The sequence below is a fragment of the Melospiza melodia genome, chromosome Z, assembly GCF_035770615.1.
Source record: "Melospiza melodia melodia isolate bMelMel2 chromosome Z, bMelMel2.pri, whole genome shotgun sequence".
NCBI lineage: Eukaryota > Metazoa > Chordata > Aves > Passeriformes > Passerellidae > Melospiza > Melospiza melodia.
This window is the reverse complement of record NC_086226.1, coordinates 14,520,427-14,539,664: the sequence shown is the minus strand read 5'-3', so window position 1 is coordinate 14,539,664 and position 19,238 is coordinate 14,520,427. Positions and strand designations below refer to the sequence as shown.

The window sequence follows — 19,238 nt, the reverse complement described above, 5'->3', positions numbered from 1 at the left end:
ACACCTGTCATTGAGCAATTTGATGCAGGAGCCCCTGCTGAGCACGGCTCTCCACCCCGGCCCTTTTCCCACCGAGCTGTGGCTCCATTTCGCCTCCATCTGCTGGCATACCCACTGTGAGGGACTGCTCAGGGACTGGATGCTCCTTGAATGTTGCTCACAGGCCTGATTTCCACGCCTCTCCATTCCTCCTACCCCTAAGACTGCCTCAGCCGTCTGAACACAATTTTTCTTACTCTAATGGCTTCCTGTGCCTTACTTGATACTGTAAGCAGAAGTACACCGTTTTGATTGTCTTTCTTCTAGAATTAATAAAAATAAGTTTGAAATACTCCTAGATTTTGCCGATTAAAACTTGAGGCAAGTGCAAAAAGTAGAGAAGCTTTCTGTGCAGCTTTTCAGGTAATTTGAGGTCTCCTTCCTCTTCACTCACTTTCAGCATATCTGTTGATTTTCCTTTGCTCTCATCTTTGAAGCTTCATCCCTTGTCTATCGATCTGCAAAAATAGCCTGTAAACCCAAGGCAAATTTACTATCCTTTGTATTTTTCCTCCTCTGGAAAAGCTGAGGCTCGTGTGATCTTCTCCTGTCATCTAGACTTTGATTCCCATCTTGGCTCTGGCTAAGAGCAGAACAAATGTAATTTATTGCCCGCTAGTATGATCTGCTAGCAAAGGTCACATTTAGAGCTGAGCATGATGCTTCTCTCCCTCCGTTGAATACACATCTTTGTGTCAAGGCCTGGTGACTTCCAGGAGCACCTGGAAGCTACTGCCAAGGACAAAAGTCTCACTCTTGCTGGTTTTGACACTCATGGGTTGGTAGGATTTTGATCTACGTCGACAGTGATCTACAGGAACTGGATCCTTGACACCAAGTGCCTTCAAGCAACATTTCTAAGCAGAGTGGGCAATGAAGTCCAGATACTAATGAGTTGTGGTGTGTTTTAACTCTGTCTAACATATGGTACACTATCCCAAAACATGTTATTTTTGAGTGCTTCAGGCATTTAAAACTTAGGTTTATTCTTGTCAACACTTTTCTGTCCTCTCTTCAGAAATCTGCATGTCCAGCTACTAATTTCTTTCTCAGCTTGTTGAAAAGGTACCAGTCAGACAAGACTTCTTTCTTGACCCAGAGATGGGGCAAGCGCCACCGTTAGGCCGGACGTGGCATACACACGTGATCAGGGTCCAAGAAGAAAAAGGTTTGTTTGTTTTATTCTGCATGTTCTCCAGCTTATACACTCTTAACAAAGCGTGATCTCAAGTCACTAACTACATCACAATAACTTCTTCTATCCATTGGTGCAAAGCAATTAACGTCAATATAACTGGCAAAAGTTTTACAGAAATTTATAAGGCACGTATGCACATCTACTTCGGCACCTAGTCTAGCATACGCAAATTTTCCTGTATCTCTTCTAATGGGTTTCCATGCTGACGGCCTTGTCTTCTTCCTTGCTATGGATACACTCAAAAACCATCAACTGCTATTTCTTCCGTGAACTCGGCTTTGCTTGAAGGCCAGCTGTCAAGCCCCTCCATAGGTCAGCATGCACCCGCGTGCTCAAGGAGCAACTGCAGCCTGCAATAGTCCTGGAAATTTATTATCTTTGCTTCGTTTGCCATCTAAATGTCACTGAAGAAGTTAGGCTTTTCCAAACCAGCTAGGATGCCACCTAGAAGAAGCAGACTTGCTTTCAGTCAAAGCTTTTGGGACCAAGAGTCATGTTTGCTTGCATTGCTTGGATGCCGCTTGGATTGGCGCATTCTCTGAGTTCCCCTGGCATGCCTTGAGCCCTGCCTTTGTGAGTGAGGAGAATTTCCCAGGCTTTTCTTTTGCATCAGCTGTACAGAAGGTTGTCTTGCTGGGCACAAGAAAGCCACAGAGCAGCTGCCATTGTGAGGTCAAGCCAGAGGTGCTACGTCACAGTGCTGTCAGCACAGCGTTGTCCCGGTGCGCGCCAGGCCTGGTCGTCCAGAGCAGCTCTTCTGCTGGCTCCCTGCAGGAGGATCCTTGTGCGCAGGACGGCCTGCACCCCGAGAGGAGTCTTGGCTTTCCCTTGGGTGGCACTCAGCGTGCAAACGCGCACAGCGCTGCCAAAATGATCGGGCAAGTCTGTGCCGCCGTTTGCACCGTCTTTTCTGTTGTCTATTCTGGCTACTACCTGACCCAGCTGACTCGTAAGTAAAGGTTTCTCCTGGGGCTGGCATCGCCCGACTTTTGCTTGGCTCTGCTCTTTATGCCGCACCAGTGGCCCAGTTTCTTTGGGAACAAAATGGCCATGAAGGTGCCACCGCTTTGGTCAATGTCCTGCCAGCAGCATCAGCTACAAAGGGGGCATCTGTACTGGGTGGCGCGTGCAGAGTATTTGCCATGCAAACTGCAGCGGTTGCCTCCCCTCCCCGGGAGAGTGCGCTGCAGCGGAGTCTGTCATTTATTTCCTCAGCTTGCTGCTTCAAGCAAGACAAGCTGCAAATTGCAGACTCTGAGGGCAGATCCTCAGAAGTACTTCTACCAACTCAGTGCTTCTCTCCAGGAGTGAAGGAAAGCACCTTTTGCTCCATATTCTGCCCCTCAGAGGCCTTGGCTGCATGACTTGAGCCTTTGATGCTGTGCCAAGACTGCGATTGCCTTGGCGATGCAGCACAAACTCCAGTGCAGGGAGGGTTTGCTGCTGAGCCCAGCAGCTGTTCCTGGGCTGCTTCAGCAGGGAGCTGCCACAGGGAAGGGACCCTTTGTGGAAGCTTTGCTGGGCTATCATCTTCAGCCAAGGGATGGGAATTAGGGCATGCAATTTGAAAGAATGTATATGGAAAATGCAGGAAAGGCAAGAGGGAAATGTAGCTTGAGCTGTTAGGCACAAGAGAAGCTCAAAGTTTTGAAGAGCAGCGGGCATTTCCAGCACCGTCTTCCTATTTCTCTCTTGGCAAAAGAGGCCCAACTGTAGACAGAGGCTCCTCTCGCGTCCATCTTGTTCTCTTGCTTGCTGTGGGAAAGAGCTGTTGCTCCTGGAGGCATGTTGGGAAAGGGAAATGCTCTGTGTTGGGACTGCCTTGTGTTGTGGGAGTGGCCAGCACAGGCACTTTTCTAAGGGCCTCTGGTTCCTTTTGCTTTGCTGGCTGCAGGTCACCTGACACGCGGATGGAGACAAGCCTGTCCTTTGGTGAGTGGCAAAGGAAGCTGTGACGTTGCTGGCGTGTGAGAATTGTGCAGCAATTCTGCCAGCTTGGCCTGTTGCAGCCGAGTGTGGAGTGCCGGCGTGGGAGGCTGAAGGAAAGGCAGGCTGCCCGGTGGCATCAGCAGTAGCAAAGGGAGCACTGGCTGTTTGCTGATTTTCCAGGGAAAAGCCTTTCAAGAGATGAAAGGCAAATGGGACAGCTCCAAGGCATCTTGCTGCTTCTAGGCAGCAGGGAAGCTCAAATGCACAGCAAGATGGAGTAGCAGCTCGTTCAGCCAGCTTCCTCGGGTTTGCGTGACTCAGAGGCCCACTTGTATCAAAGTCTATGATTTGCCCTTCTTCTGGGTCCTTTCCCAGCTCAATAGAAAGCAGCTCCTAGGGCACTGGCTTTTGCCCATCTCTCTCACTTCTGTCTGCCTGCAGGGCACAACAGCAGGGTCAGCAGCTCCTCTGGCTGCCTCTGTCATTGAGGAAGAGGATGAAGAGGAGCAAAGGAAGATGAAGCCTTCAGCCGCTGTCCCTTCACAGCCGGAACTTGCAGAGCCAGTAAGTGACAGCTGAGCTTGGCACTGCCTTTGGTGCAGGGCCAGGCTACCCATTTTGGAGCAGCCCTTGTTGCTCGTGGCTGAAGATGCTGGCGGCCGTGTGCCTGCTGTGACGTAGTGCGGCTTCAGGCAAGCCGGGGAGCCCTGGCCAATGGGTTCTGAAGTTTGACATTTAAGCTGGGATGCTGAGAGGGCGCCAGAGTGTCTCTTGGGATCAGACAGGAGGCAGCATTCAGTGACTCTCAGTGCAGGAGTCAGCCCCTTGTCCCCTTTGTCAGTGCAGGCTGCCGGTGGTCAGCGGACAGCGCGGCCCAAATTCACAGTTGACAGCCTTGCAGGGTACCTGGGAGACACTGGCCCCTGGAAGGGACCTGCTCTCTCCGTGGACTAATTAGCTTCAGGCTGTGCTTCACTTCCAGCCGGTCAGAGCAGAGTTTGGAGAGGAGAATCCTCGGCAGCCCTGCAGTGTAAAAGGGCGGGTGGGTCTGGGCAGGGCTGGAAAGGGGCTCCCAAGGGCCGCTCCCTAAAGGCTGCCATAGAGAAGGGAAATCCGTGAAACAGATCAGAGAAGGGACACGCTGCGGGCTTCTGAGCAGACTGTTGCGTGCCAACTCCGGGCTGATTTCATTCCGGCCCAGGAAAAGACAGGAGGAGGAAAGCAGCAAGGCTCTGGGGTCCTGCTCTGATCTCTTTGTGGATCTTGGCAGCCCCATCGATACCTTGTTGCCAGTGTCTTGCAGAAAAGCTGAACAGGTGGAGCGTGGAGGTGGTCGGGAGGGGCTGGATCCAAGTAGCCTTTGGGCTTCTCCCGAAGGTGCCTTTGAGAAGGGGACATGGGAACTGTTCCAGATGGAGAGGCCTGGCCGTGGCTGGCAGCACCTTCCCAAGGCCTTGCTTTTGCTGTGCGCTTTGGGGGGGCATGTGTGCCAGCCACTCTTCTGACGGGCAATCCTTTCTTGTCCCAGTGCAAGACAGGCTCTGCCATTCAACCTGGTGCCGCCGGACCAGCATGGCCTGCAGCAGCCAGCTCAAGCCCCGCTGCCGGCACTTCCTGCAGCAGCGCAGCCCAGCAGCCCGAGATGAGGGAGGAGCAGGGCCTGAAGACACTGAGTACGTCCGTCCGGTGCATTTCTTGTCTGCCAGAGCAGGCTGTTGCGCGCGTGTCTGGGTGTAGGCTGCGCCAGATGCTGCCCTTCGGTCCCAGAGGCACTTAGGCCTCTCTGCAGAAGGTGTTGTTGTGCTCTGAGGCAGCGCGGCAGCGCTCAGGGAGTCCCTGCTGCCTGTGAGGGCGGCTGGGCCTGGCTTGGCCCTGCCTGGGCTGCCTTCTGGGCCAAAGACAAAAGCAGAGATTGTTTCTGCTTGAGCAGAAGGCTGGCACCTAGCAAGTGACTATTGCCCAGGGAGCTGTCTGGCCCCAGCTGTTTTCTGACTCTGGTTCTTACTCCTCCTCCGGCCCAGACACTTTGTGCCCCTGGCAGTGGACCTGCCAGTGATGGTGGGTGTGACTGCGGAGGCTGCAAAGGCCCTTGGTTACCTCTTAGGGCCCCCTTCTTAAGGGCTCATCATTTTGGCTTATCGCGTGGGATGCTGCTCTTGAAAGAAATCAAGGCCTTCTTGGAAAGGCCACCTGATGAAAGGTGGAGAAGATGGCCCTCCCACTTGCTGGTCTCAGCAGCTGGAAGCCGAGGGACCGCAAAGGGCCCAGAGCTGCAGGCAGTGGGGCTGCCTTTGGGACGCCCTGGGCAGCGGCGTCTCTGTGTGCGAGTGAGCGCCCTGCACTGCTTTTGTCTTTCAGGGAGCATGGTGAGTCCGGGCCGGCCTACAGGCAAATACACGGCATTTGAGGAACTCGGGCGAGGGTAAGCGTGACGTCAGCTCATTTTACAAAAGTGTGGGCCAGGTCTTTGGCTGGTGCAATATCAAGCGTGAAGTCAGGCAAGCTCCAAACATGGTCAGGCTCTGGCTTGACCTCGTGTCGCCTGCCTGGACTGCTCGGTCAGAGCAATGCAAAGGCCTCATTAAAGACAAGTTGATGCTGGCAGTGTCTTGCTTGCAGCAGTGAGGAGCAGGAGCTGGGAAAACCCCTGGCCCTGCAGCTTTGTGGCCTGAAAGAGCCCCTTGCCATGCAAGAAAGATCAGATTGTCCAGGACAGTCTTGGGACTCAAATTGTTCTCCCTTTTTTGACACACACATGCATGCACACCCGCACAAGGAGAGAGTTCCCCTTAGGTTCTGAAATGACCTGGCAGGGTGTGCGCCTTGGAGATTTCCAGCGGCCCTTGGTCTTCATGCTGCACCTTAGTGTTCCCTTGGACAGCCTGCCCCGCATGGCAGAGGGCTGACGTGCTGTTGGCCGAAGAGATGCTGCAGCCAGGCATTGTTTCTAAGGAAGGCATCCAGGCAGCCAGGGGAGATCTGCTGCCTGGGCTTGCTTTCCCTGCCAAAGGGATAAAGGTCTCTTTCTGCTGCTTTTGTCTTTCTAGAGGGTTTGGAGCTGTTTATAAAGCCCTTGACACCAGCAGCGGACAACAGGTAAAGTGCCAACAGCCCCATGCCATTTTGCAGCTCTGGAGCGCTTTGCCCGCTGCTGTGAGCTGTGCTTGGAGGTTTGGGTGGCAGCTCCATGTCTGCAGCAGAGGCTGTTCCTCTGAAATACAGTCTAGGCTCAGGGGGCAGAATGCATTTGGGATGGCTTTTGGTGCTTCTGCTAAGCTCTGCTGTCTAGTGACAAGGCACTTTGGCCCAGCGTGCTGCCTCATTGCAGCAGCACTCGCTCCGTGCTCCTTGTGATCTCGAGCAGGGTGCGTCTTCTCAAGGTACCGGTGGCCAATGTCATTGCAGGTGGCAATCAAGATCATGTCACTCGAGGAGGAGATGTCCGAGGAGCTGGCTGCCAATGAAATCCTGGCCATGAGGGACAACAGGAGTCCCAATATCGTTACCTACTTAGACAGGTTGGCATATTCTGGTGTCAATGTAGCTTTAGCTGGTGCAAGCGCAAAGAGACGATGCCCTTTGGTCGCTGGCAGAGAACAGAGCTGGGGATGATTTCTCTGCTGGTCTCCAGAGCGCGGGAGGAGGTGGAGCTGGTGTTCAATAGTCTCTTGTGGCACATGTAGCTTGGAGAGCAGCTGCAAAAACCTGTCTCAGGCCCTGGGGTGACGGAGGCTGTGCCCATTCTGTTTCTCCATGCCGTGGTTTTCTTCTTTCAGCTACCTGGTGGATGCGGAGCTCTGGCTGGCCATGGAGTTCATGGACGGCGGCACCTTGTTTGATGTGCTGAGGGCAGTGTACCTGGAGGAAGGACAGATAGGCGCTGTCTGTCGGGAGGTGAGGGATGCCGCTTGTGCTTGCCCAAGACTGCCCGGATGCTGCTTGTCAGCTGGAGCTTAAGGAGAGCCGAGATTTCTTGCTCTCACCTTTCTTTTGCTGCTGCTGCTGCTGCTGCTGTCACACCACACAGGAGAAGAAAGAGCATGGGAAGTGTACTGCCTGCCGGTGCCCTCGCACTCCTCAGGCTCTGTTCTTGCACTCTTCCATCCTGTCTGTCCTCTGGCCTTGGTGCTCACTCACTGGCTCAATTTCTCTTTCTTCCTCTTCTCAGCTTTGCCTGGGAATGTTTGCCTGGAGCCTGTCTGTCTGTCCTACATTGCTTGCCACTGGAAGGCAGCATGCGGCTGGCAGAATTTCAAGCTAAGGGCAAAGAGTTGTCCTCAGCTTCAAAGGATAGCATTGCAGCCTGGATGGCGATGCATTCAAAGGTCAACAGCTCAAAGGTGCTGCTGTCACCAGCAGCTTCCTCTTCTGCTGCCACTAGGCTTCCCCAAAATTCTTGGCCCTGCCGCCTCCCAGCCAAAGGTGGCGCGCTTCCTACCCAAGGCCGGTGGAACTTTTGGGAGCCCGGATGCCTTTGCTTGGAAATCTAGAAAAAACTTCCAAGAGTGTTGAAGCAGCAAGCTCTTCATGGTGACAGCAGCGTGATGTTTCGCCCTCGCTCACAATTCCCTGAGAAAGCCGCCAATCCCGTTGAGCTCTTTCCTTGCGGGTGGGATGAAATCAGATCCTGCATGTTAACTTTCCCTCCCTCCTTTTCCTCTCTCAGTGCCTGCAAGGACTGCATTTCCTTCATTCCCGCCAAGTCATCCACAGAGACATCAAAAGTTGCAACGTCCTGGTGGGCACGGACGGATCCGTCAAGTTGGGTGGGTATCCCTGCTGGGCGGCAGCATGTCCAGCATATGCCGTGCGCTTGCATTTTGGTGACGGCCACTGGGGCAGAAGCGCGGCTTGGCCAGTGCGTGAATCGTCAGGGTGTTTTTGAAGCGGCCGATGCCTTATTTGCCTGGCTCCAGGCCCGTGGAAGGAGAGCTCAGCTGCTTTTTCAGTTAGATTCAGCATGGCCTGGTCAGGGCAATGGCTTTGGCCACTTTGCCAGTGGTAGCTGGCTTTGACAGGCTTTGTTTTTGTCCTCAGGTGACTTTGGCCTCTGTGCTCAGCTCAGCCCTGAGCACAGCAAGCGCAGCTCCAGCGTCGGCACTCCCAGCTGGATGGCACCGGAGGTGGTGAGAGGAGAAGCCTACGGCCCCAAAGTGGACATCTGGTCCCTGGGGATCATGGGGCTGGAAATGGTGGAAGGGGAAGCTCCTTACCAGCGGGAAGCCCGTCTCCGGGTAAGGTGCAGCTTAGCAAGAGGGCTCTGTGTGGAGAGAGCTGTGTGTGGCTAGCAAAGGAGCAGGTGGAGTGTCCTCTTGCATCCATGTGCTGTAGGTTTTTGAACTGCTAGAAAGGAACGGGCCCCCAAAACTGCAGAACCCCAGGCACCACTCGGCTCTCCTGCGCGACTTCCTCCGCTGCTGCCTGCAGGCAGATGAGGACAGGCGCTGGTCTGCCCAGGAGCTCCTACAGGTAAGAAAAAGCAAAGGGGCAAAAAGCCCTGGCAGCTGAGGACACCTGCATGAAGGGATGAGGAGGAGGAGGAGTGTGGGCCACGTGGCACAGAAAGCTGCCAGGACAGGAAGGCGCAGGGGGACATGCTGCCCTCAGTGCTCTTTGTGTGTCTTGCTGGTAGCCAGGGAATCCTGCTTGAGCCTGCAAGGATGTGATCCTGGAAAGTAAGAGTTCCTTTCTTTGTTCTTTTTCCTCTGGGCAGCATCCCTTCGTGACCTCAGGCGATCCTGCCTCCAGCCTGGCTGCTCTGATCATCTCAGCCAAGCGAGTGCAGGAAGACTGGAGAGGAGACACCTGCGCCTGAGGAGGCCCTGATGCCCCGCCAGCCAAGAGGAGGGAAAAGGGGATGTGTCATCTTTAGGCAGAGCTTGAGCCATCCCCCGAGTTTGAAGAGGAGCTGTGCCGTAGCTAGGAAACATGATAGTGTAGATATTTGCTCAGTTTAGCTGTTAGGTTAGCTGTTAGGTTAGGTTGAGTTAGGTTAGCATAGGTTGGATTAGATTAGGTTAGGTTAGGTTAGGTTAGGTTAGCTTAGCTTAGCTTAGGTTAGGTTAGGTTAGGTTAGATATGTTGTTAGGTTCAATTGAAAGCTCTGTTGTTTTTCTTTCTGCAAAAGGTGAAAATTTAAAAAAATTAGGAAATACAGGGATCAGCATTTAAGGACTATGGAACATAGACATCTTGGATAGTAGAGGATTGTTTATCTTAGGATAGAGTGTTGTTAATTTAGGGAAGCTTTGAAGTAGAAATGAAAGAATTGTCATAATAAGAATTAAGCAGTGAGAGGAAAAGCTGGGCTGCAGCAGAACTGGAGCCTGCAGGCGCTCCAAGCTGTCAGCCTGAGCAGGCCACCTGCAGGACAGAATGATGAAGATGAAGAAGCAGCGAGGGGATACTTTGTTTCAGCCCGAGTGTCAATAAAAGTCGAAAATACCAGAGTGTTGTAAGGCTGCCTTCCTTGCCGGGCTGTAGCTAAGTGGACAGTCCATTTCAGAGGCCCAAAGAACAAAGTGAGGTAAGCAGCTTTGCTTACCTGAAGTGTGGCATGCCTGTGGGAAGCTGAGAGACCTACAGGTAATGAACACCAGGTAATGAGCTGCCATTCAGGACAACACTAGGAGGCAGATGTGCAGTCCTTTCTGGGCCTCTTGTCTTGATCAGATGTCAGGCTGATCAGCAGCAATCACCATTTTGTTGCCACCCTCCTCTCACTATGTCACTATGTGGGATGGAATGGCATTCTCACAGCGGCATCTGGCATTTCCTCCCTGCTTCTCTTTTCCCCACTTTTCACCCCAGACCCCCAGGGACCCTCTGGGCCAGCCTCATCCCCCACAGGGGTGTGCAACCACCAGGGCCACCTGCAGAGCCCCATTCCCACTCTGCTGCCTCCTTGGCCTTTTCCCACATCTGGGCCAGCCTGCTGTTGCCAGGTGTTGGAGACATGCACACAGCATAGCACACCTGTCATTGAGCAATTTGATGCAGGAGCCCCTGCTGAGCACGGCTCTCCACCCCGGCCCTTTTCCCACCGAGCTGTGGCTCCATTTCGCCTCCATCTGCTGGCATACCCACTGTGAGGGACTGCTCAGGGACTGGATGCTCCTTGAATGTTGCCCACAGGCCTGATTTCCACGCCTCCCCATTCCTCCTACCCCTAAGGCTGCCTCAGCCGTCTGAACACAATTTTTCTTACTCTAATGGCTTCCTGTGCCTTACTTGATACTGTAAGCAGAAGTACACCGTTTTGATTGTCTTTCTTCTAGAATTAATAAAAATAAGTTTGAAATACTCCTAGATTTTGCCGATTAAAACTTGAGGCAAGTGCAAAAAGTAGAGAAGCTTTCTGTGCAGCTTTTCAGGTAATTTGAGGTCTCCTTCCTCTTCACTCACTTTCAGCATATCTGTTGATTTTCCTTTGCTCTCATCTTTGAAGCTTCATCCCTTGTCTATCGATCTGCAAAAATAGCCTGTAAACCCAAGGCAAATTTACTATCCTTTGTATTTTTCCTCCTCTGGAAAAGCTGAGGCTCGTGTGATCTTCTCCTGTCATCTAGACTTTGATTCCCATCTTGGCTCTGGCTAAGAGCAGAACAAATGTAATTTATTGCCCGCTAGTATGATCTGCTAGCAAAGGTCACATTTAGAGCTGAGCATGATGCTTCTCTCCCTCCGTTGAATACACATCTTTGTGTCAAGGCCTGGTGACTTCCAGGAGCACCTGGAAGCTACTGCCAAGGACAAAAGTCTCACTCTTGCTGGTTTTGACACTCATGGGTTGGTAGGATTTTGATCTACGTCGACAGTGATCTACAGGAACTGGATCCTTGACACCAAGTGCCTTCAAGCAACATTTCTAAGCAGAGTGGGCAATGAAGTCCAGATACTAATGAGTTGTGGTGTGTTTTAACTCTGTCTAACATATGGTACACTATCCCAAAACATGTTATTTTTGAGTGCTTCAGGCATTTAAAACTTAGGTTTATTCTTGTCAACACTTTTCTGTCCTCTCTTCAGAAATCTGCATGTCCAGCTACTAATTTCTTTCTCAGCTTGTTGAAAAGGTACCAGTCAGACAAGACTTCTTTCTTGACCCAGAGATGGGGCAAGCGCCACCGTTAGGCCGGACGTGGCATACACACGTGATCAGGGTCCAAGAAGAAAAAGGTTTGTTTGTTTTATTCTGCATGTTCTCCAGCTTATACACTCTTAACAAAGCGTGATCTCAAGTCACTAACTACATCACAATAACTTCTTCTATCCATTGGTGCAAAGCAATTAACGTCAATATAACTGGCAAAAGTTTTACAGAAATTTATAAGGCACGTATGCACATCTACTTCGGCACCTAGTGTAGCATACGCAAATTTTCCTGTATCTCTTCTAATGGGTTTCCATGCTGACGGCCTTGTCTTCTTCCTTGCTATGGATACACTCAAAAACCATCAACTGCTATTTCTTCCGTGAACTTGGCTTTGCTTGCAGGCCAGCTGTCAAGCCCCTCCATAGGTCAGCATGCACCCGCGTGCTCAAGGAGCAACTGCAGCCTGCAATAGTCCTGGAAATTTATTATCTTTGCTTCGTTTGCCATCTAAATGTCACTGAAGAAGTTAGGCTTTTCCAAACCAGCTAGGATGCCACCTAGAAGAAGCAGACTTGCTTTCAGTCAAAGCTTTTGGGACCAAGAGTCATGTTTGCTTGCATTGCTTGGATGCCGCTTGGATTGGCGCATTCTCTGAGTTCCCCTGGCATGCCTTGAGCCCTGCCTTTGTGAGTGAGGAGAATTTCCCAGGCTTTTCTTTTGCATCAGCTGTACAGAAGGTTGTCTTGCTGGGCACAAGAAAGCCACAGAGCAGCTGCCATTGTGAGGTCAAGCCAGAGGTGCTACGTCACAGTGCTGTCAGCACAGCGTTGTCCCGGTGCGCGCCAGGCCTGGTCGTCCAGAGCAGCTCTTCTGCTGGCTCCCTGCAGGAGGATCCTTGTGCGCAGGACGGCCTGCACCCCGAGAGGAGTCTTGGCTTTCCCTTGGGTGGCACTCAGCGTGCAAACGCGCACAGCGCTGCCAAAATGATCGGGCAAGTCTGTGCCGCCGTTTGCACCGTCTTTTCTGTTGTCTATTCTGGCTACTACCTGACCCAGCTGACTCGTAAGTAAAGGTTTCTCCTGGGGCTGGCATCGCCCGACTTTTGCTTGGCTCTGCTCTTTATGCCGCACCAGTGGCCCAGTTTCTTTGGGAACAAAATGGCCATGAAGGTGCCACCGCTTTGGTCAATGTCCTGCCAGCAGCATCAGCTACAAAGGGGGCATCTGTACTGGGTGGCGCGTGCAGAGTATTTGCCATGCAAACTGCAGCGGTTGCCTCCCCTCCCCGGGAGAGTGCGCTGCAGCGGAGTCTGTCATTTATTTCCTCAGCTTGCTGCTTCAAGCAAGACAAGCTGCAAATTGCAGACTCTGAGGGCAGATCCTCAGAAGTACTTCTACCAACTCAGTGCTTCTCTCCAGGAGTGAAGGAAAGCACCTTTTGCTCCATATTCTGCCCCTCAGAGGCCTTGGCTGCATGACTTGAGCCTTTGATGCTGTGCCAAGACTGCGATTGCCTTGGCGATGCAGCACAAACTCCAGTGCAGGGAGGGTTTGCTGCTGAGCCCAGCAGCTGTTCCTGGGCTGCTTCAGCAGGGAGCTGCCACAGGGAAGGGACCCTTTGTGGAAGCTTTGCTGGGCTATCATCTTCAGCCAAGGGATGGGAATTAGGGCATGCAATTTGAAAGAATGTATATGGAAAATGCAGGAAAGGCAAGAGGGAAATGTAGCTTGAGCTGTTAGGCACAAGAGAAGCTCAAAGTTTTGAAGAGCAGCGGGCATTTCCAGCACCGTCTTCCTATTTCTCTCTTGGCAAAAGAGGCCCAACTGTAGACAGAGGCTCCTCTCGCGTCCATCTTGTTCTCTTGCTTGCTGTGGGAAAGAGCTGTTGCTCCTGGAGGCATGTTGGGAAAGGGAAATGCTCTGTGTTGGGACTGCCTTGTGTTGTGGGAGTGGCCAGCACAGGCACTTTTCTAAGGGCCTCTGGTTCCTTTTGCTTTGCTGGCTGCAGGTCACCTGACACGCGGATGGAGACAAGCCTGTCCTTTGGTGAGTGGCAAAGGAAGCTGTGACGTTGCTGGCGTGTGAGAATTGTGCAGCAATTCTGCCAGCTTGGCCTGTTGCAGCCGAGTGTGGAGTGCCGGCGTGGGAGGCTGAAGGAAAGGCAGGCTGCCCGGTGGCATCAGCAGTAGCAAAGGGAGCACTGGCTGTTTGCTGATTTTCCAGTGAAAAGCCTTTCAAGAGATGAAAGGCAAATGGGACAGCTCCAAGGCATCTTGCTGCTTCTAGGCAGCAGGGAAGCTCAAATGCACAGCAAGATGGAGTAGCAGCTCGTTCAGCCAGCTTCCTCGGGTTTGCGTGACTCAGAGGCCCACTTGTATCAAAGTCTATGATTTGCCCTTCTTCTGGGTCCTTTCCCAGCTCAATAGAAAGCAGCTCCTAGGGCACTGGCTTTTGCCCATCTCTCTCACTTCTGTCTGCCTGCAGGGCACAACAGCAGGGTCAGCAGCTCCTCTGGCTGCCTCTGTCATTGAGGAAGAGGATGAAGAGGAGCAAAGGAAGATGAAGCCTTCAGCCGCTGTCCCTTCACAGCCGGAACTTGCAGAGCCAGTAAGTGACAGCTGAGCTTGGCACTGCCTTTGGTGCAGGGCCAGGCTACCCGTTTTGGAGCAGCTCTTGTTGCTCGTGGCTGAAGATGCTGGCGGCCGTGTGCCTGCTGTGACGTAGTGCGGCTTCAGGCAAGCCGGGGAGCCCTGGCCAATGGGTTCTGAAGTTTGACATTTAAGCTGGGATGCTGAGAGGGCGCCAGAGTGTCTCTTGGGATCAGACAGGAGGCAGCATTCAGTGACTCTCAGTGCAGGAGTCAGCCCCTTGTGCCCGTTGTCAGTGCAGGCTGCCGGTGGTCAGCGGACAGCGCGGCCCAAATTTGCAGTTGACAGCCTTGCAGGGTACCTGGGAGACACTGGCCCCTGGAAGGGACCTGCTCTCTCCGTGGACTAATTAGCTTCAGGCTGTGCTTCACTTCCAGCCGGTCAGAGCAGAGTTTGGAGAGGAGAATCCTCGGCAGCCCTGCAGTGTAAAAGGGCGGGTGGGTCTGGGCAGGACTGGAAAGGGGCTCCCAAGGGCCGCTCCCTAAAGGCTGCCATAGAGAAGGGAAATCCGTGAAACAGATGAGAGAAGGGACACGCTGCGGGCTTCTGAGCAGACTGTTGCGTGCCAACTCCGGGCTGATTTCATTCCGGCCCAGGAAAAGACAGGAGGAGGAAAGCAGCAAGGCTCTGGGGTCCTGCTCTGATCTCTTTGTGGATCTTGGCAGCCCCATCGATACCTTGTTGCCAGTGTCTTGCAGAAAAGCTGAACAGGTGGAGCGTGGAGGTGGTCGGGAGGGGCTGGATCCAAGTAGCCTTTGGGCTTCTCCCGAAGGTGCCTTTGAGAAGGGGACATGGGAACTGTTCCAGATGGAGAGGCCTGGCCGTGGCTGGCAGCACCTTCCCAAGGCCTTGCTTTTGCTGTGCGCTTTGGGGGGGCATGTGTGCCAGCCACTCTTCTGACGGGCAATCCTTTCTTGTCCCAGTGCAAGACAGGCTCTGCCATTCAACCTGGTGCCGCCGGACCAGCATGGCCTGCAGCAGCCAGCTCAAGCCCCGCTGCCGGCACTTCCTGCAGCAGCGCAGCCCAGCAGCCCGAGATGAGGGAGGAGCAGGGCCTGAAGACACTGAGTACGTCCGTCCGGTGCATTTCTTGTCTGCCAGAGCAGGCTGTTGCGCGCGTGTCTGGGTGTAGGCTGCGCCAGATGCTGCCCTTCGGTCCCAGAGGCACTTAGGCCTCTCTGCAGAAGGTGTTGTTGTGCTCTGAGGCAGCGCGGCAGCGCTCAGGGAGTCCCTGCTGCCTGTGAGGGCGGCTGGGCCTGGCTTGGCCCTGTCTGGGCTGCCTTCTGGGCCAAAGACAAAAGCAGAGATTGTTTCTGCTTGAGCAGAAGGCTGGCACCTAGCAAGTGACTATTGCCCAGGGAGCTGTCTGGCCCCAGCTGTTTTCTGACTCTGGTTCTTACTCCTCCTCCGGCCCAGACACTTTGTGCCCCTGGCAGTGGACCTGCCAGTGATGGTGGGTGTGACTGCGGAGGCTGCAAAGGCCCTTGGTTACCTCTTAGGGCCCCCTTCTTAAGGGCTCATCATTTTGGCTTATCGCGTGGGATGCTGCTCTTGAAAGAAATCAAGGCCTTCTTGGAAAGGCCACCTGATGAAAGGTGGAGAAGATGGCCCTCCCACTTGCTGGTCTCAGCAGCTGGAAGCCGAGGGACCGCAAAGGGCCCAGAGCTGCAGGCAGTGGGGCTGCCTTTGGGACGCCCTGGGCAGCGGCGTCTCTGTGTGCGAGTGAGCGCCCTGCACTGCTTTTGTCTTTCAGGGAGCATCGTGAGTCAGGGCCAGCCTACAGGCAAATACACGGCATTTGAGGAACTCGGGCGAGGGTAAGCGTGACGTCAGCTCATTTTACAAAAGTGTGGGCCAGGTCTTTGGCTGGTGCAATATCAAGCGTGAAGTCAGGCAAGCTCCAAACATGGTCAGGCTCTGGCTTGACCTCGTGTCGCCTGCCTGGACTGCTCGGTCAGAGCAATGCAAAGGCCTCATTAAAGACAAGTTGATGCTGGCAGTGTCTTGCTTGCAGCAGTGAGGAGCAGGAGCTGGGAAAACCCCTGGCCCTGCAGCTTTGTGGCCTGAAAGAGCCCCTTGCCATGCAAGAAAGATCAGATTGTCCAGGACAGTCTTGTGACTCAAATTGTTCTCCCTTTTTTGACACACACATGCATGCACACCCGCACAAGGAGAGAGTTCCCCTTAGGTTCTGAAATGACCTGGCAGGGTGTGCGCCTTGGAGATTTCCAGCGGCCCTTGGTCTTCATGCTGCACCTTAGTGTTCCCTTGGACAGCCTGCCCCGCATGGCAGAGGGCTGACGTGCTGTTGGCCGAAGAGATGCTGCAGCCAGGCATTGTTTCTAAGGAAGGCATCCAGGCAGCCAGGGGAGATCTGCTGCCTGGGCTTGCTTTCCCTGCCAAAGGGATAAAGGTCTCTTTCTGCTGCTTTTGTCTTTCTAGAGGGTTTGGAGCTGTTTATAAAGCCCTTGACACCAGCAGCGGACAACAGGTAAAGTGCCAACAGCCCCATGCCATTTTGCAGCTCTGGAGCGCTTTGCCCGCTGCTGTGAGCTGTGCTTGGAGGTTTGGGTGGCAGCTCCATGTCTGCAGCAGAGGCTGTTCCTCTGAAATATAGTCTAGGCTCAGGGGGCAGAATGCATTTGGGATGGCTTTTGGTGCTTCTGCTAAGCTCTGCTGTCTAGTGACAAGGCACTTTGGCCCAGCGTGCTGCCTCATTGCAGCAGCACTCGCTCCGTGCTCCTTGTGATCTCGAGCAGGGTGCGTCTTCTCAAGGTACCGGTGGCCAATGTCATTGCAGGTGGCAATCAAGATCATGTCACTCGAGGAGGAGATGTCCGAGGAGCTGGCTGCCAATGAAATCCTGGCCATGAGGGACAACAGGAGTCCCAATATCGTTACCTACTTAGACAGGTTGGCATATTCTGGTGTCAATGTAGCTTTAGCTGGTGCAAGCGCAAAGAGACGATGCCCTTTGGTCGCTGGCAGAGAACAGAGCTGGGGATGATTTCTCTGCTGGTCTCCAGAGCGCGGGAGGAGGTGGAGCTGGTGTTCAATAGTCTCTTGTGGCACATGTAGCTTGGAGAGCAGCTGCAAAAACCTGTCTCAGGCCCTGGGGTGACGGAGGCTGTGCCCATTCTGTTTCTCCATGCCGTGGTTTTCTTCTTTCAGCTACCTGGTGGATGCGGAGCTCTGGCTGGCCATGGAGTTCATGGACGGCGGCACCTTGTTTGATGTGCTGAGGGCAGTGTACCTGGAGGAAGGACAGATAGGCGCTGTCTGTCGGGAGGTGAGGGATGCCGCTTGTGCTTGCCCAAGACTGCCCGGATGCTGCTTGTCAGCTGGAGCTTAAGGAGAGCCGAGATTTCTTGCTCTCACCTTTCTTTTGCTGCTGCTGCTGCTGCTGCTGTCACACCACACAGGAGAAGAAAGAGCATGGGAAGTGTACTGCCTGCCGGTGCCCTCGCACTCCTCAGGCTCTGTTCTTGCACTCTTCCATCCTGTCTGTCCTCTGGCCTTGGTGCTCACTCACTGGCTCAATTTCTCTTTCTTCCTCTTCTCAGCTTTGCCTGGGAATGTTTGCCTGGAGCCTGTCTGTCTGTCCTACATTGCTTGCCACTGGAAGGCAGCATGCGGCTGGCAGAATTTCAAGCTAAGGGCAAAGAGTTGTCCTCAGCTTCAAAGGATAGCATTGCAGCCTGGATGGCGATGCATTCAAAGGTCAACAGCTCAAAGGTGCTGCTGTCACCAGCAGCTTCCTCTTCTGCTGCCACTAGGCTTCCCCAAAATTCTTGGCCCTGCCGCCTCCCAGCCAAAGGTGGCGCGCTTCCTACCCAAGGCCGGTGGAACTTTTGGGAGCCCGGATGCCTTTGCTTGGAAATCTAGAAAAAACTTCCAAGAGTGTTGAAGCAGCAAGCTCTTCATGGTGACAGCAGCGTGATGTTTCGCCCTCGCTCACAATTCCCTGAGAAAGCCGCCAATCCCGTTGAGCTCTTTCCTTGCGGGTGGGATGAAATCAGATCCTGCACGTTAACTTTCCCTCCCTCCTTTTCCTCTCTCAGTGCCTGCAAGGACTGCATTTCCTTCATTCCCGCCAAGTCATCCACAGAGACATCAAAAGTTGCAACGTCCTGGTGGGCACGGACGGATCCGTCAAGTTGGGTGGGTATCCCTGCTGGGCTGCAGCATGTCCAGCATATGCCGTGCGCTTGCATTTTGGTGACGGCCACTGGGGCAGAAGCGCGGCTTGGCCAGTGCGTGAATCGTCAGGGTGTTTTTGAAGCGGCCGATGCCTTATTTGCCTGGCTCCAGGCCCGTGGAAGGAGAGCTCAGCTGCTTTTTCAGTTAGATTCAGCATGGCCTGGTCAGGGCAATGGCTTTGGCCACTTTGCCAGTGGTAGCTGGCTTTGACAGGCTTTGTTTTTGTCCTCAGGTGACTTTGGCCTCTGTGCTCAGCTCAGCCCTGAGCACAGCAAGCGCAGCTCCAGCGTCGGCACTCCCAGCTGGATGGCACCGGAGGTGGTGAGAGGAGAAGCCTACGGCCCCAAAGTGGACATCTGGTCCCTGGGGATCATGGGGCTGGAAATGGTGGAAGGGGAAGCTCCTTACCAGCGGGAAGCCCGTCTCCGGGTAAGGTGCAGCTTAGCAAGAGGGCTCTGTGTGGAGAGAGCTGTGTGTGGCTAGCAAAGGAGCAGGTGGAGTGTCCTCTTGCATCCATGTGCTGTAGGTTTTTGAACTGCTAGAAAGGAACGGGCCCCCAAAACTGCAGAACCCCAGGCACCACTCGGCTCTCCTGCGCGACTTCCTCCGCTGCTGCCTGCAGGCAGATGAGGACAGGCGCTGGTCTGCCCAGGAGCTCCTACAGGTAAGAAAAAGCAAAGGGGCAAAAAGCCCTGGCAGCTGAGGACACCTGCATGAAGGGATGAGGAGGAGGAGGAGTGTGGGCCACGTGGCACAGAAAGCTGCCAGGACAGGAAGGCGCAGGGGGACATGCTGCCCTCAGTGCTCTTTGTGTGTCTTGCTGGTAGCCAGGGAATCCTGCTTGAGCCTGCAAGGATGTGATCCTGGAAAGTAAGAGTTCCTTTCTTTGTTCTTTTTCCTCTGGGCAGCATCCCTTCGTGACCTCAGGCGATCCTGCCTCCAGCCTGGCTGCTCTGATCATCTCAGCCAAGCGAGTGCAGGAAGACTGGAGAGGAGACACCTGCGCCTGAGGAGGCCCTGATGCCCCGCCAGCCAAGAGGAGGGAAAAGGGGATGTGTCATCTTTAGGCAGAGCTTGAGCCATCCCCCGAGTTTGAAGAGGAGCTGTGCCGTAGCTAGGAAACATGATAG

General features: G+C 53.8%; 2 protein-coding genes across 2 annotated transcripts; both read left to right on the top strand.

Moving 5' to 3' along the window:
• The first annotated feature begins 2,107 nt into the window (after positions 1 to 2,107).
• Positions 2,108 to 8,981, top strand: LOC134432301 (serine/threonine-protein kinase PAK 3-like). The gene is made up of 13 exons (XM_063180875.1): positions 2,108 to 2,186; positions 3,132 to 3,169; positions 3,608 to 3,734; positions 3,794 to 3,805; positions 4,705 to 4,839; positions 5,525 to 5,588; positions 6,214 to 6,262; positions 6,572 to 6,684; positions 6,943 to 7,060; positions 7,833 to 7,932; positions 8,204 to 8,400; positions 8,498 to 8,635; positions 8,880 to 8,981. The coding sequence occupies exons 1-13, from the start codon at positions 2,108 to 2,110 to the stop codon at positions 8,979 to 8,981; spliced, it is 1,272 nt and encodes a 423-aa protein (XP_063036945.1).
• Positions 8,982 to 12,244: 3,263 nt separating this feature from the next.
• Positions 12,245 to 19,118, top strand: LOC134432300 (serine/threonine-protein kinase PAK 3-like). The gene is made up of 13 exons (XM_063180874.1): positions 12,245 to 12,323; positions 13,269 to 13,306; positions 13,745 to 13,871; positions 13,931 to 13,942; positions 14,842 to 14,976; positions 15,662 to 15,725; positions 16,351 to 16,399; positions 16,709 to 16,821; positions 17,080 to 17,197; positions 17,970 to 18,069; positions 18,341 to 18,537; positions 18,635 to 18,772; positions 19,017 to 19,118. Exons 1-13 carry the CDS (start codon positions 12,245 to 12,247, stop codon positions 19,116 to 19,118), a joined length of 1,272 nt encoding a protein of 423 aa, XP_063036944.1.
• Positions 19,119 to 19,238: the final 120 nt, after the last annotated feature.